Source organism: Lytechinus variegatus, chromosome 6 (assembly GCF_018143015.1).
Source record: "Lytechinus variegatus isolate NC3 chromosome 6, Lvar_3.0, whole genome shotgun sequence".
NCBI classification, from domain to species: domain Eukaryota; kingdom Metazoa; phylum Echinodermata; class Echinoidea; order Temnopleuroida; family Toxopneustidae; genus Lytechinus; species Lytechinus variegatus.
Window position 1 is genome coordinate 43,510,786 of NC_054745.1, and position 14,538 is coordinate 43,525,323.

Consider the following 14,538-nt stretch of genomic DNA (forward strand, 5'->3'; position numbering starts at 1 on the left):
ATACATGTAATCGGAGAGGTTTGTGCTTGGTATTTACCATGCTTTCATTTTTAACCTCACTCGTTGTTTATTTTCTCTCAACTGCATATGAGTAGTGAGAAAAGAATTCACGATGTTTCTACTGGAAATCACGGGTTCTTTAAATGGTTGAATAGGTCAGTGTTTGGTTTTTACCCTGTCATCCTTTTTATTCACGCTAATTGTTTATTTTCTTCCGATAAGATACACGTTAAAGGAAAAAAATTCTGATGTTTGACGGAAACAGATGTGTTCTTGAGATGGTTGAATGGGTTCATTTTTAGTATTTACCATGCTTCCATTTGTATTCTTGCATCATTTTTTTTCTAAACTAGATATAAGCTGTACCTTTGAAGATGGTCTATGCGGTTACATGCAAGGTTCGTCTCCAGATGAAGATGATTTTGATTGGGTCAGAGCAAGAGGAGAAACAGATTCTTCTCATACCGGACCTCGCTTTGATCATACTTCCGGCACAGGTCAGTTTTGGTCCCATTTACAGAAAATTTAAACGTGAAAATTAGTAATGATACTACTACTAATGATAACGTCATATTCTAGCGAGGGTAAACACGCCATGGCAATCGAACCCACTTTCTTCATATTGAAAGATTAGTCTTAACCACTGATGATGATAATGGTTATGATAACACTGATATTAATGTAACAAAGAGATTGACAACAGTAAGAATATTAATAATGATAATAATACTTATGACATAAATATTTACGTACATTATAAACATTATGTGTCATATATTATGAAAAATATATATATATATTTACATTAACAATAACATAATAATGACAAAAATCATTATTCAAATTGGAATTCCTGATCAATAGTTTATAAAGAAAATAATACAAAATATACAGAGTACATTCATGGCAACATCATCTGACAAGAAACAGTGTACAAAACATGAATTATTACTTTTTTAGCGACAATAATTTGTAATATAATGTATGTTGAAGTAGTCCATACAAAGGAGAGTTGTATAATATTTCTTTTGAAGACTTTCTCACTAAATCAGCGTTTACTGCAACTACTTTAGTTTATCTTTGAACATGAAATGCGCACATCACTGCTGCAAACTTCTTTTTGTATTTGGTTGTAGGTTACTACATGTATATCGAAGCAGATGGCCCAGCTGACGGTCAGAAAGCAATCCTTAAATCCCACCCACAGCGAGCTACCAATGGAAACGGTGTTTGCCTGACATGGTATTATCACATGTATGGACCTGATGTAGACAGATTCAATGTCTACATTCAACAGGGTAGTCTGGCCACGCCCATTTTCAAACGGCAAGGCACACAGGGTAACCAGTGGAAGTACGCGCAATGGACTGTGACGTCAAACATCGCATGGGGGGTCAGTAACTAACTTTATACCTTTTTCGTTTATACCTTTGCTTTCATTAATAAAGAAGTCATGTTTTTAATGAAACGCAATAACCTTAGCGAATATAAAATGAAGTAAAAATATCATTATGACCTTTATTGTCGTTTTAAGTATCAAAATAATTGAATTTTTTAAGTGATTTTCCCCTTTTAAAGTTAAAATTTTACCATTTGATAAAATAAGGGACATGAATGAAAAAAAAAATATTGTTTTCAATTGATTTATAACTAATTTAATCATTTTGACAATGATAACACAATAAAGATCGCCATGATGGTGATGAAGAAAAATTAAAGCAACATTCAAATATAGTGATAATGACGTTAATTATGATACTGGAAATAGCCATTAATAAATAGCTTTTATCGTCACATATTCGTCAGATTGTTAAAACAATAACTGATTACCAAAATCACACAGGCTTTAGCCTTTCTTACAATTGAGACACAGATGTATTTCAAGGGATTATGTTCCACCAGTAAATGAAAGTGTTTCAGATTCAATATCGCTGTTCTTTTCCGCGACTGTTCAGGTCACATTTGAAGCATATCGAGGACTTGGTGCTGCCGGAGACATAGCTATCGATGACGTCATTGTTGAAGATCGCGCATGCTCTGCACACCGTAAGTCAGGTTTTTTTTCTCATTGCTCTTGGCTAACTCATTTCCCACGTTATCATTTATTCTAGTTTCAAGTATCTAAAGATGACTACATTGGGAAAAAGAACATTGTTATATCTTCAAGTCAAAGATTCTTAAAAGTATGTTTTTAAGAAACTTGCTACTTTTCTTCAGTTCGATAATAACATCTACCTTTCACCTTAATGACAATGAATCGATACCCTCTCAGAACGAATCAGTTTCCTGCATTGGGGGAAAATCAGTGATTTTTTTTAACCATTATTATCAGGCACGTATTAATCATGATTCAGTTGATTTGGGGGATGAACTTGTTGACTTCTTGACTCTCAATATTTTTTTTAACCTGTCCTTTAAATTTGTTGGCAAATGAAAGGTTTAAGATTGGCTGTGGCCAGACATCCCAAAACAAACAATAGGTCGCCAGGGAAGGTCCTCTGTAAACGGCCCAAATATAAAATTGGTCATGAGAAAGCAATAATACAGATAAAACAGAAATTAAATGAAAGAGTTATCTTTTTTTTCTTTTAAACTGGTAAAGATAAATATAAAGCAGGATACAAATGTAAGAGAGTGGGTTTTTGACATCTTATTTTGCGGACTGCTTGGAAGTGTTATAGAGATCGCACAGTGCATATATCATGCTTGAGTGAACGCCGAATTTGAAACCTTGTTTTCTCTTTCAAGCTCTCATTTAATTTAGTCTGCATATAACGTGTAGAATACATAACCTGTGTGCCTTTTCCTCTATCCATTTTAATATGTCATATATCATTTTAAAGCTTAGGATATGCTTTTCTTCTAGATGCGTAAAAATCTAGCAAAAAAATGAAAAACTTACTTCTTGGTGTTGGGGTAGCAGGCCAAAGCTGAAATTGTAGTCTATGGTAACTGTTAATATAAATATTTATCATGTGTATTCTATTAATAATTCCCACTGCTTTAACGTCTTTAGATGAGCTATAATTATCCTCTCTGTGATGTACGTTACTTTGATTATATTGATCTTCATATTTGTGTAACTGGTATGTTTGCAGGAACGTGTGATTTTGAGATTAACTATTGCTCTTGGACACAAGATTATGATGATAATTTTGATTGGAACATCGGTAACAACGGATCCCCTGCGGAAGGCACAGGACCTAATATAGACCATACGATGGGAACTAATCTAGGTATGGCTTACATATATACCATTGGATGCACTTTAGTGGTAAACTACAGAGTCGAAGCCGAGAGCAAGTTTCATGCTGATGAATCTAAAATATATCTAATATACGACGACAGAAAATACTTTTATTTTACATTAAATACAAACAACTTTCTATTACATTAGCAATGCATCCAATTAAAATGAAAAGAGGACATAAACAGTCATTGAAATGTTTAACTGCTTAATTGATTGATTGATTGATTGATTTTAATTAATTTCTTAGGTTGATGTATCGAGAGATTTATTTATTCATTTATTCATTCATGGTAAAATCCTTATTCAGCTTCAAGGCTGTTTCACAATTGGGCCATTCAAACAAAATTTGACTTAAATGATACTGTTTTGACGTCAGTTAATGAATTACAATCCTCATCTATACATTCATTTAAGTACTTTACCTTCAAATAATGATACCAATAGATTCACGGACAACTAGATTTATGAAACATTCATTCCTTAATTTCGATCCCTCACCAGGTATGTTTGCCTACGTGTCTACGGCCAAGCCTCCCCGCTCCGCCGGTGAAGTAGCCCGTTTATTCAGTCCGGTGTATCCAGCAGCAGTCAGTGAATGTTTTACATTCTGGTATCACATCTATGGGGATGAAATAGGAACTTTAGAGATCCTCATCTATGACACCATCTCGGAGATATCGACTACCATATGGCAGGCGAAAGGTTTGATTTGCGATGATCTTTCATGTAGCTTTTCTTAACACGAATTTATGCACGGCTATACACAATTAGTTTGCATTAGTTCCTTACTTCGCATTAGTTCTCATTGTTTATACCTTCTAATTCTTATGCATTATTCCAATTAATATTTTACTTTAATTTGACTCTGTATTGTAATTTGATTTTGTTGTGCTTTGTGAACGGAAAATGAATAATTCAAATCAAATAATCTACTACTAAGCAGACTTATTCCTGTACATTTTGAAGCCACTAATTTATCTGGTGTCTCAAGAAAGCGTTACTAAATTTCTCCTTTACCCGTAATTCCCCCCCCCCAAAAAAAAAAAAACTTCAATTTAGTTACTGCTCAATTATTAGTACATACATGTAAAAACAATTTTACCTGTTTAGATCGCATTTGAATAATATTAGCCACCATCCTGAAAACGTCGACATCAGACGTGCTAAGTGCGAACACCGTTATAAAATATCACTGATGATGTTTTTGGGAGCAAGTATATGCATGTCTTATCGGAACTATAATGCAAGTGTTTTAACATCGTTTTGTTGTGCGTCCCCATTAAACAAGAAATGTCACGAAGCTAATTAAAAACAAATAAAGCTAAGAAATAGATTTTTTTTAAATAATGATGAATAAAAATCTGTAATCAGGATGCAAGACTACACTATTCGTAAAAATGTTTTTTTCTGTCCTTTACCCAACTTTCTCCGCCGTTCTAATTGTTCTCTCTCTCTCTTATCCCTTTCTCTCTTTCTCTATTTTCATTTAATACTGTCTACTGTTCCATCTCCATTTATCTCCTCTTCTCTCCCTTTTATCTCTTGTCTCTTTGTGCTTGACTTTTTCTTTCTTGTCTTCTTTTTCTCTCTTCTCCTTTGTATCCTGCCTCCTCACTCCATTCTCTATACCCCTTTTCTGTCCATGTTTTTCTCCCCCCCCCTCCTCTCCCACTTTCTTTCCCCCTCGTTCATCTTCGATGCCATGTCCTCTCTTTTCTATACAGCTCATGAGAATATATGGCATTATTCTCGTGCATCGATCATACCATCGCATCCATACCAGATTGTGGTGAGTGCCACCCTCGGGACTGGTAACTACGGTGACATTGCTATAGATGATCTCTCACTCCTCGATGATTCCTGCACCAGACCAGGTACCCAATAAGAATAGTATTCTTTTACACAAAAATATAACTAGTGCACACTTGCACTAGTCCTTGACGAATCCTGCACCAGGCCAAGTAGCCTTGGCAAAATGATATTCTTTCAAATAAAAATCCTTGGTGCACGCTTGTACTAGTCCTTGACAAATCTTGCACCAGATCAGGTATCAATGGCAAAGCAATATATTTTTAATCACTAGTGCACACTCTCACTAGTCCTGGACAAATCCAGCACCAGGCCAACGTAGCCATGAAGAAATATTGTTTTAAACAAAAACGAATCACTGGTGCACACTTTCTCTCGTCCTCGATGAATCCTGCTCCAGAACAGGTAGCTATGACAAAATAGTATTCTTTTTAAAACGGCTAGTGCACCTTGCACTAGTGAAAAGAAAAGTGAAAGAAATAATACAGTGTATACTTCGTCAAAATATAAGATTTACTACATGTACGTTAGAGCGCTCGTTTTTTGTGTGCACATAGAACAAATTATGTGAAAATGAGATTCACACGTGTCAAACGATCCAATAATCGTCGGCTCTGTGAACCAATACCCACATACATGGAGTTGCTTATGAAAATGTTTAAAACTTGAAATACGTCATACTAGAAATGCTCAAGTTTTTTATGGTTATGTTAAACGTAAGTTGATTCCTTTTCTTGTGCAACCTACCTGTTTTATATTTTGTAACCCTATTATATGTAATGATCTTTTTTCACTCAATCGGGTGTGGGAGGGAAGGCCTGTGGGCCATGACCATTAAGTTGACCTATTCCCTACCCTGGCTTCCTGGTTGGGTGAGAAAAGGTCTAAAAACTATTTGTATTTTTGTAATATTTCTCAATCTTGCATTGTACGTTTTCTTTTCGATTAAGTGCCGAATAAAATAATAATGATAATGATATTAAATTTAACATGGTAAACGTAAGTTCGCGTAGTATTAATTGTACAGTAATGAAGTGAAGCGAGATCATAAGACAGTGTTATTCTCAGATCAGAAGACTCGTATTATGTATATATAAATATCTCAATTCAATTTTAAACCTGCGTGCATACAAGAAAAAATCACTGTGTTAGCACTGTCATTTTAGTATCAATTTCTAGTACGTAAATAAATTAATCAAAAGACAAGCAGGGGTAAATCATGATTTTTATTTGGAGAGCCATCATTGATTGTGTTTGTTTGTTTTTTTTCAAAATGATTACAAATAGTATAAGTTATGTAACATGAAAAAGGTGTTCCACGAGAAATAGTATTTCGTGAGATATATTTTACTGGAAAATTGTGTTGCCAGTTTATTGTAAGCACAAATTTTCAGCTTATGACGTTGCACCAAATAATTTACGACTTTTTTGTTTTCTGTTGGTATCTTAAGATATCTTAACTTGCGAACATTTATCGCAGGTATGATAAGTGATTACAATTTTTCTACTCACCCAGGTTTCTGCGATTTCGAGCAAGATAAATGTGGATGGACGGATGAAAGAGAAACAGATACTAAGGATTGGTTACGCAATAACGGCGTAACTCCATCACCATATACTGGACCTTCATTTGATCACACAACGGGAACTGAACAAGGTTAGTGTGTAAAGGTAGTATTACTATTTTATCGGTTGAACCAATTTTATGATATAAAGTCATAAAAGACATAAGACATCATTTACATGTACAAATGAAAATGGTAATATTGATATATTGATGATAATAATAATGATAATAATACTAATATATTATTGAGAAAGGAATAGGAAGATACAAAGAAGTAAAGAGATAAATGGATGTACAGAGCATTCAACAACTGGTAATACAATACTTGCTGAATTGAACTCTTTAATCAATTCACAACATAAAATGCTCGGATTAAAGTAGGGAGGAGCCATTTCCACACTGTGCTTAATCCTAAATTGTTAGCGAGTGTGAACAGTGTGTGAAAACAATGTCCACACTTGAAACATTCAGTGTGAGAGGTTTGCAGCGTGTTCACATATAAAATTAAGTCATCATAGATTTCGCACTGTTCAAATGCTCGATCCCAGCAGTGTGGAGAGGAGTTCACACTCTGTGTCGCATTGAATTGAATTTATCTATTTCATTTCTAGTGGTGCTAATTGTTTAGCCCCACCAGAAAATGCAGTGACTGGTGCGCTGAGTGTTGAATGTACACATCATCACTACAATGTCCGGCGAGCCCTGAGAAACAAACTTAAAGGAGAATGAAACCATTGGAACAAGATAGCATGTGTGCAAAACAGAAAAAGTCAAAGAAACGGATCAATGAAAGTTTTAGAAAATTCGGACAAATAATGAGAAAGTTATGAGCCTTTGAATATTCCGATCACTAATGCTATAGAGATAGCAAATTGGCAATGTGACAAAGATGTGTGATGTCACTTGTGAACAACTCTACCCATTACCTTAGGTTATATTTCACTTGAATTGCCTCTTTTATCACATCTATCCATAGATCATATGTTCTTTCTACATGAGGGCATGTAACGCATATTTTTTTAAGAATACATCATGGATAGAGAGTTTGTATCATCATAAAAAAAAGCAAAAAGAGACATTTTGAGGGTATTTTATAGTCCACCAAAGGGAAAGTTGTTCATCAGTGACATCACACATCCTTGTCGCATTGCCAATGGGAAGATCTCCATGGAATTAGTGATTGCAATATTCAAATGCTCATAACTTTCTCATTATTTGTCTGATTTTCCTCAAAATGTCCTTATTCTTATTCTTTGATATTTCTGTTTCTACACAAGCCTATTTGTTCCAAAGGTTTCATTCCCCTTTAATTCAATGCAATATTTCCTCACATGACTTCACAATTAGGTATCTAAAAGATTGCAGGACGTGAACAGTTTTATAATGTTAATTTTCTGGTGGGATTTTCTAACTTTGTTAACCATTACAATGAGGTACGTTAAGCATTTTCAAGAATTCATCTCTGATATATTTGTACACAAGGGCTAACGACAGCTTAGTTATCGATATTTCAAATCATGTGTTATATATTCTGGGTTTTTTAGGGATGTACGTGTATTTTGAAGCAGATAACGGAGTATCGAATAGTTGGGCGGACCTGATCGGTGAAATCCTCAGCGCGTCTTCAGGATCATGTCTCACATTCTGGTACCATATGTTTGGCAATGGTAAGTATTCAGCCACTTCGTAGTTCCATTCTGCGAATGATTAGAAAATTCTGCACATGATCAAAAGAAGGTAATTCATCCTAAAGTGACATGATGGTTTAATATTCAATGAGATACACACCAACTTTGAGGTTGGGCTATTTATATATTCTTTTGAATTTAGTTTTTTTACTAGATCCACAAAAACATCAATCTGTCAACTAGCGACTGGTAACAGTTCGTCAACATTGTTACAACACCATGCTAATGAACTCAATTTTAACTACATAAAGTGTCAATTGGTGTGCTATTATATTTACCTGTTGTATTTCATATCTGCATCCGTTATATTTTTTCTTTACAATTTGAAATAATGAAATAAATGCACAATCATTTGACCAAACTTACTCGTCAATGTGCGAACTGCGAATTTGTATATTTAGTTTGAATTTTATTACTTACTACCTTATGTTATAGGTAAAAGTGGGGCAGAGCGACGCCTCGCCTTGAATATTAAATTTCATAAAATCGCCCTAGCAATAACTAAACATTGTGGCGATGCATCACAAAACTTCAATTTACCTTTGGCCTGTCTCCTCTCTCTTTATGACATACTTCCCTGATTGCATCTCTTATCATTTTCAACGGTGACACGACTTTTGCTCTGGCGAAAATGTCTCCCAACTACATTTCGTCTATAACATAGTGTTGGGGTTGCAATATGGTTTTATGCTAAGTTTAGGGTCAGGCTCAGGATAGGGTACAATATTGTTAAAACCGGGGTGAAGTTGGTTATTCCACTAAAGGTCAAGTCCACCTCAGAAAAATGTTGATTTGAATCAATAGGGAAAAATCAGACAAGCACAATGCTGAAGATTTCATCAAAATCGGATGTAAAATAAGAAAGTTATGACATTTCAAAGTTTCGCTTATTTTTAACAAAATAGTTATATGAACGAGCCAGTTACATCCAAATGAGAGAGTTGATGATGTCACTCACTCACTATTTCTTTTGTTTTTTATTGTTTTAATTCTACAATATTTCAATTTTTACGAATTTGACGATTAGGACCTCATTGCCTGAAGCACAAAATGTTAGAATAATGGAATTCCACGTGTTCAGGTAAGAATGAAACGTCATTTCACATGACAATGACGAGAAAATCCAAATATTTCACATTTCAAACAGTAAAAAACAAAAGAAATAGTGAGTGAATGACATCATCGACTCTCTCATTTGGATGTAGCTGGCTCGTTCACATAACTGTTTTGGTGAAATCAACCGAAAATTTGAAATATCATAACTTTCTTATTTTATATCCGATTTTGATGAAATTTTCAGTTTTATGCTTGTTGAATTTTTCTCTTCTTATTCAAATCAAGTTTTTGTTGGGGTGGACTTGTCTTTTAAATATGTTGAGCAATTGTCGCGGGAGCAAATGTTATGGAACAATTTTAACACGCATCCGATGTAGAAGGGGGGCTAATATAGCATGTAGTGAACATTGCATCGAAACAATACATGTATGTGATCCTTGTGATATTCAATTTTTCGGGGGTTCTGTTTTTGTTTGATTATGTTGTTTAGCTGTTGGTAGTTTAGAAGTGTATACCATGGATGAAGATGACCAACAATTTGGCCCTATCTGGAGCACATCAGGTTCACAAGGGGATGTATGGATCATGGGTAGTGCTGACGTCACGTTTGGTCGAGAATTCAGGGTACGCGCATCAATAAAATATTTCTTACCAAATTCAGGAGTCATCTATGAATATGGAATGGGTTTTTTTCAGTCACTTGTAAGTGTTTATTATTCATACAAATTGAAGCAGATTGGGGTGAAAAAAAACAATGGAGGAAAAACAAAGGATATTTTTTAAATCTCAAATTGAAGATACTTTGGATAAAATTTCCATTTTTCAGCATGCCTGTCTCATTTCAAGAAGGTGAATGTTCTCAATGGTTAATAACACACACCGCACCTCAAGGCAAATCTTTGGATGGGTACATCGCCCCCAGTACCCCCGCTTCCAATGGCCATGAGCTTCATTCAAAACCTACCTGTAAGACACATACACAGAACCTTACAGTGAGATTTTCTAGATTTAAACCTACAAACATATTAGAACAAATACCAGAACAAATGAATTCGTGTTTCTAATTTCTCAATCCTCTTCTTTAGGATAAGACATTCTTTTTTCGTCAAAACTAGGGGTAGATTGCTTCAGGGGGATTTTCTGGTTAGAATGCAATTTATGCTTACTTTGCATATTTCACAAATGCCCCTTTCACGTTGTTGCGAACTTCATGTACCTACATTGTTTCTTAGTCATGCAGATCGCACTGCTATGACTGCCATTGGTGCCCTATAATCAGTTCAATAGAATATATGATGTTCTCCTTGGCAAAACTCTTATAAAATACATGTATAATGGGCATTTGTTTAATAATAATCTTTTTTTATCTCTTGCATACTTCCCTTTAATTTGCCTTAAGTGAAAATGAACGGGCAAAAACTTATGGCTTTATTTTGGTTCGTAGATTGTTTTTAGGGCTACTGGTACAGACGGGACGGAGGGTGATATTGCATTGGACGACATTGATATACAAATAGGAGAATGTAGCGATGGAGGAGGACCAACGGCTATACCAGTAGTTCGTAAGTTTATCACTTATAATATATCGTCAATGTATTCCTTCAAGAAATAGTCGATAAATTTCTCCAAACTGTAGTAAAAAAAAAATGACAATGTCCCACCATGTGTCCCGAAAAAGTATTTACAATCTATAGGAAAATATGAAATTATCTACTCACTGTAGAATTCAAACATTTTAACAATATGAATCATTATCATTATTATTTTGTTTGGCGTCACCTTTGCCTGGGAAGCAAAAAGCGAACTGAATCAATGTGACCCGCAGGTCTCTCCTTTCTATACAACAAATTTAGGGAGTGCAGCTTCACATTATTCACTGTGTAAGAAGATGATCTTCACCTACTGTGTCATATTGCCCCTCTACACATCAGAACAGAGGTGTCAACACAAGCAAGAACATTACCCTCTTCATCCTTTCTATAACGATAAACCTCCCAAAAGAGATGTAACTTGTTCCTTGATAGCCCTGCTCAAAGTCTAAGGTTCTCCATATAATGGTTCAACCACATTCAATCTGTGACACACAACCTGTCTTATGGACCCAGAGAATCACCCCCCCCCCTGTCCCCAGGTTGAAGTGACATGGTGTTCGAAATTAAAGATGCATGCATTACCAATGTATTTGCAATTGTTCATCATGAAGAAAAAGGAGATGAATAATAAAAAAAGGACTTTGCAAAATGATCGAAGTGAGAACATAGATATTTTTTTGTTTTGATATGGCCTTAGGTACAGTGTATGTGGCATTTTGGAAAATGGAATATTTTCCATTGAAATAAAGCATAAAATTTGCAGGTTTTGATCCTTTTTCAAAATTACAACATATCGCTTTCTTGCTTCTTCTTAGCAATGGCCTGTACATTCGAAAGCAACCTGTGCTCATACACCCAACTTGATAGTGACCAATTCGACTGGACAAGAACCTTCTGGCTAACCGACACTGAAAGCACCGGTCCATCTTTTGACCACACCCGTGGGGACAGTAACGGATATTACGTCTACATAGATTCAACAAGCCGTACCCCTGGCGACAGGGCGCAGCTTGCAGCTCCGACACAGAACCCGACCGGCACGGGATCACCTAAGTGCTTGGTGTTCTGGTATCATATGTACGGGGCGGAAGTTGATAGATTGAACGTGTATCTGAGGCTGTTCAAGTCAGGAGTGGTCGAGGATGATGTCATCTTTACCAAGTATGGTTCACAAGGGAATCAATGGATCAAAGCAGAGAAAGAGATCACCACGAATTATAACTGGATGGTAAATGCTTGCATATTATTGATTGGAACGTTAATAGTTTGCATGATCTTTGAGACATGGCAAAGGTCGCGCTTACCTTATGTTCTATGATATGAATATAATATTCCTGATAAAAAAATCAGTGAAACAATGTTTTTCATTTTAAGTCCACAAAGTTGACTTTATGAAGATATGATTTCATGTTAACATGGTCATTTTTGCTAGGGGGGGGCTGCTTGTATTATGTTTTTATAGGCAGCGCCCCCTGGAATTCTGGTAGGTGTATCAAAAGTTTGAATGTAACTAAAATAACGTACTTTGTGTACTGAAATCCTTTTTTTATCCCCCAAATTTCTCTGGACCAAAATGATCTGATTATTTGCGGTGAAACCCACTTTGTTTTTTTTATTTACATTTCAAATATACACTCTCAGTAAAAAAAAAAACCGTCGAAGGGCCCTACAGCTTAACAGCGTGATGATAGGTTTACACAAGGACATTTTTTCAGTGTGGGTGTCTTCTATCAAGGAAGGGCAAGAAAAGTCGTTCCTGAGCAGTAATCGGTAGTCGACAGAATAGTTAGCCACTTCAATTTCCATTACCACCTAATCCAGACGTTTGTATTCTCCGATCATACATTCAAATCAAATGCTACGTGTAAATACCAGCTAATGCCAACATAGGTATATCGATAAGAAATGTGAGCTGAAGGTCCGGGGTTCAGGTCCCACTGCAGCACTCTCATCCACTACCTTTGCCATCCCCATCAGAAAGGTTTAAAATATTGATACCTGGTTGGAAATAATTTGTTTGATTAATGGAGGCATCTGATTGGGGTAGACTCGGTAAAGTATGGTTAGAATCATTATTTTGTTCTGAGAGTTTTAATGATGCATGTTGTTCTTATCCTTTCGTTTTTCTGTAGATTATCTATGAAGGTATTAATGGAGGTCAATATGGTGATATCGCCCTGGATGATCTAAATCTATACGATGGTGTATGTCCTCCACAAGGTACTATTTTCCTATTTTCACATTTGTTTCTTTTGTTCTCTTTACTAAAAAAAAGGCTGTATTCGTATGGCATATTTCCTCTTTTTGGCGGGGTTCTCCTCTTATTATTATGGAGCGTTGTGGCCCAGTGGATTAGTCTCCGGACTTTGAAACAGAGGGTCGTGGGTTCAAATCCCAGCCATGGCGTAGTTTCCTTCAGCAAGAAATTCATCCACATTGTGCTGCACTCAACCCAGGTGAGGTGAATGGGTACCTGGCAGGAATTTATTCCTTGAAATGCCCCAGCGCTGTAAAAGGCTGCGGGGCTAAAGCCAGGGTAATAATATCCAAGTCCTTTGGAAGCGCATAGAGACGTTATTTATAATGTGTTATGCGCTATACAAGAACTGTCTATTATTATATTATAATTTATTATATCCATATAAGCTGTGAAATGTCCACAGTGCATATAATCAGCGAAATGCCTCCTTCGTATTGTCTAGCAATCCGTTCCCAACGCCGTGATTTACCTTATTAACGGATCGCGAAAATTATGAAACCAATCAAAACATTTAGATCAGTAGGATTGCCATTTATCTTAAATGATATGTCACGATCACTACCATAATTCCACGATTAAAGGACAAGTCCACCCCAACAAAAAATTTATTTAAATAAAAAGAGAAAAATCCAACAAGCAGAAGACTGAAAATTTCATCAAAATCGGATGTGGAATACTTTAAATGTTCGCTCAATTTCACAAAACTGTTTAAATTGCAGAGGAAATCGTGACGGCAGAGTAAATTAAAATTTTGTATAACAAATTAAAAAAAAACGTTCACCAAGTGGACAAAGGGTAAGATGAGCCAGGTATTTTGTATAGTACATGCTGGTATCAATAGTGATGAATAAGGCATGAATTGTATGGTCATGTATTGATTTCTTTCCTTTTTTTGTCAGTTGAGTGTGATTTCGAGGTCGATTTTTGTTTCTGGACGCAAGAACCATCTAGCTCGTGGAAGTGGCTACGGAATGCAGGTTCAACACCCAGTGACGGCACTGGACCATCACGTGATCACTCAACAGGCACTTCGTTTGGTAAATGATAGATAATAATACCATTTGGAAGCATCAGGGGTAGTTTGGGTCTGGGTTTGGACAATGTGTAGTCCTGAAAAGCACTGTAAGATTACCGGTATCTTTCTTGCTTGAATCTTAGCTTAAAGTGATTGGTTAACATTGGTTTGACTTTTAAAAAATCTGAGCTAGGTCACGCTTGTCACCTGTGTCTGTGATATCTTACAAAAACGAAGCCCAGAAAAAAAAATTGCGTTCGAAAATAATTATTTAGTGCTTCAAAAATTGAAATATAAAGTG

The 14,538-nt window shown here is 35.7% G+C and overlaps 1 protein-coding gene across 1 annotated transcript; it reads left to right on the forward strand.

Annotated features, from left to right (window-relative positions):
- Positions 1–461: 461 nt before the first annotated feature.
- On the forward strand, positions 462–13,964 carry LOC121417877 (MAM and LDL-receptor class A domain-containing protein 1-like). The gene is made up of 13 exons (XM_041611610.1): positions 462–497; positions 1,137–1,393; positions 1,956–2,046; positions 3,099–3,236; positions 3,752–3,952; positions 4,975–5,124; positions 6,576–6,716; positions 8,171–8,293; positions 9,861–9,994; positions 10,815–10,932; positions 11,778–12,190; positions 13,095–13,182; positions 13,942–13,964. The coding sequence occupies exons 2-13, from the start codon at positions 1,145–1,147 to the stop codon at positions 13,962–13,964; spliced, it is 1,869 nt and encodes a 622-aa protein (XP_041467544.1). The 5' UTR covers positions 462–497; positions 1,137–1,144.
- Positions 13,965–14,538: the final 574 nt, after the last annotated feature.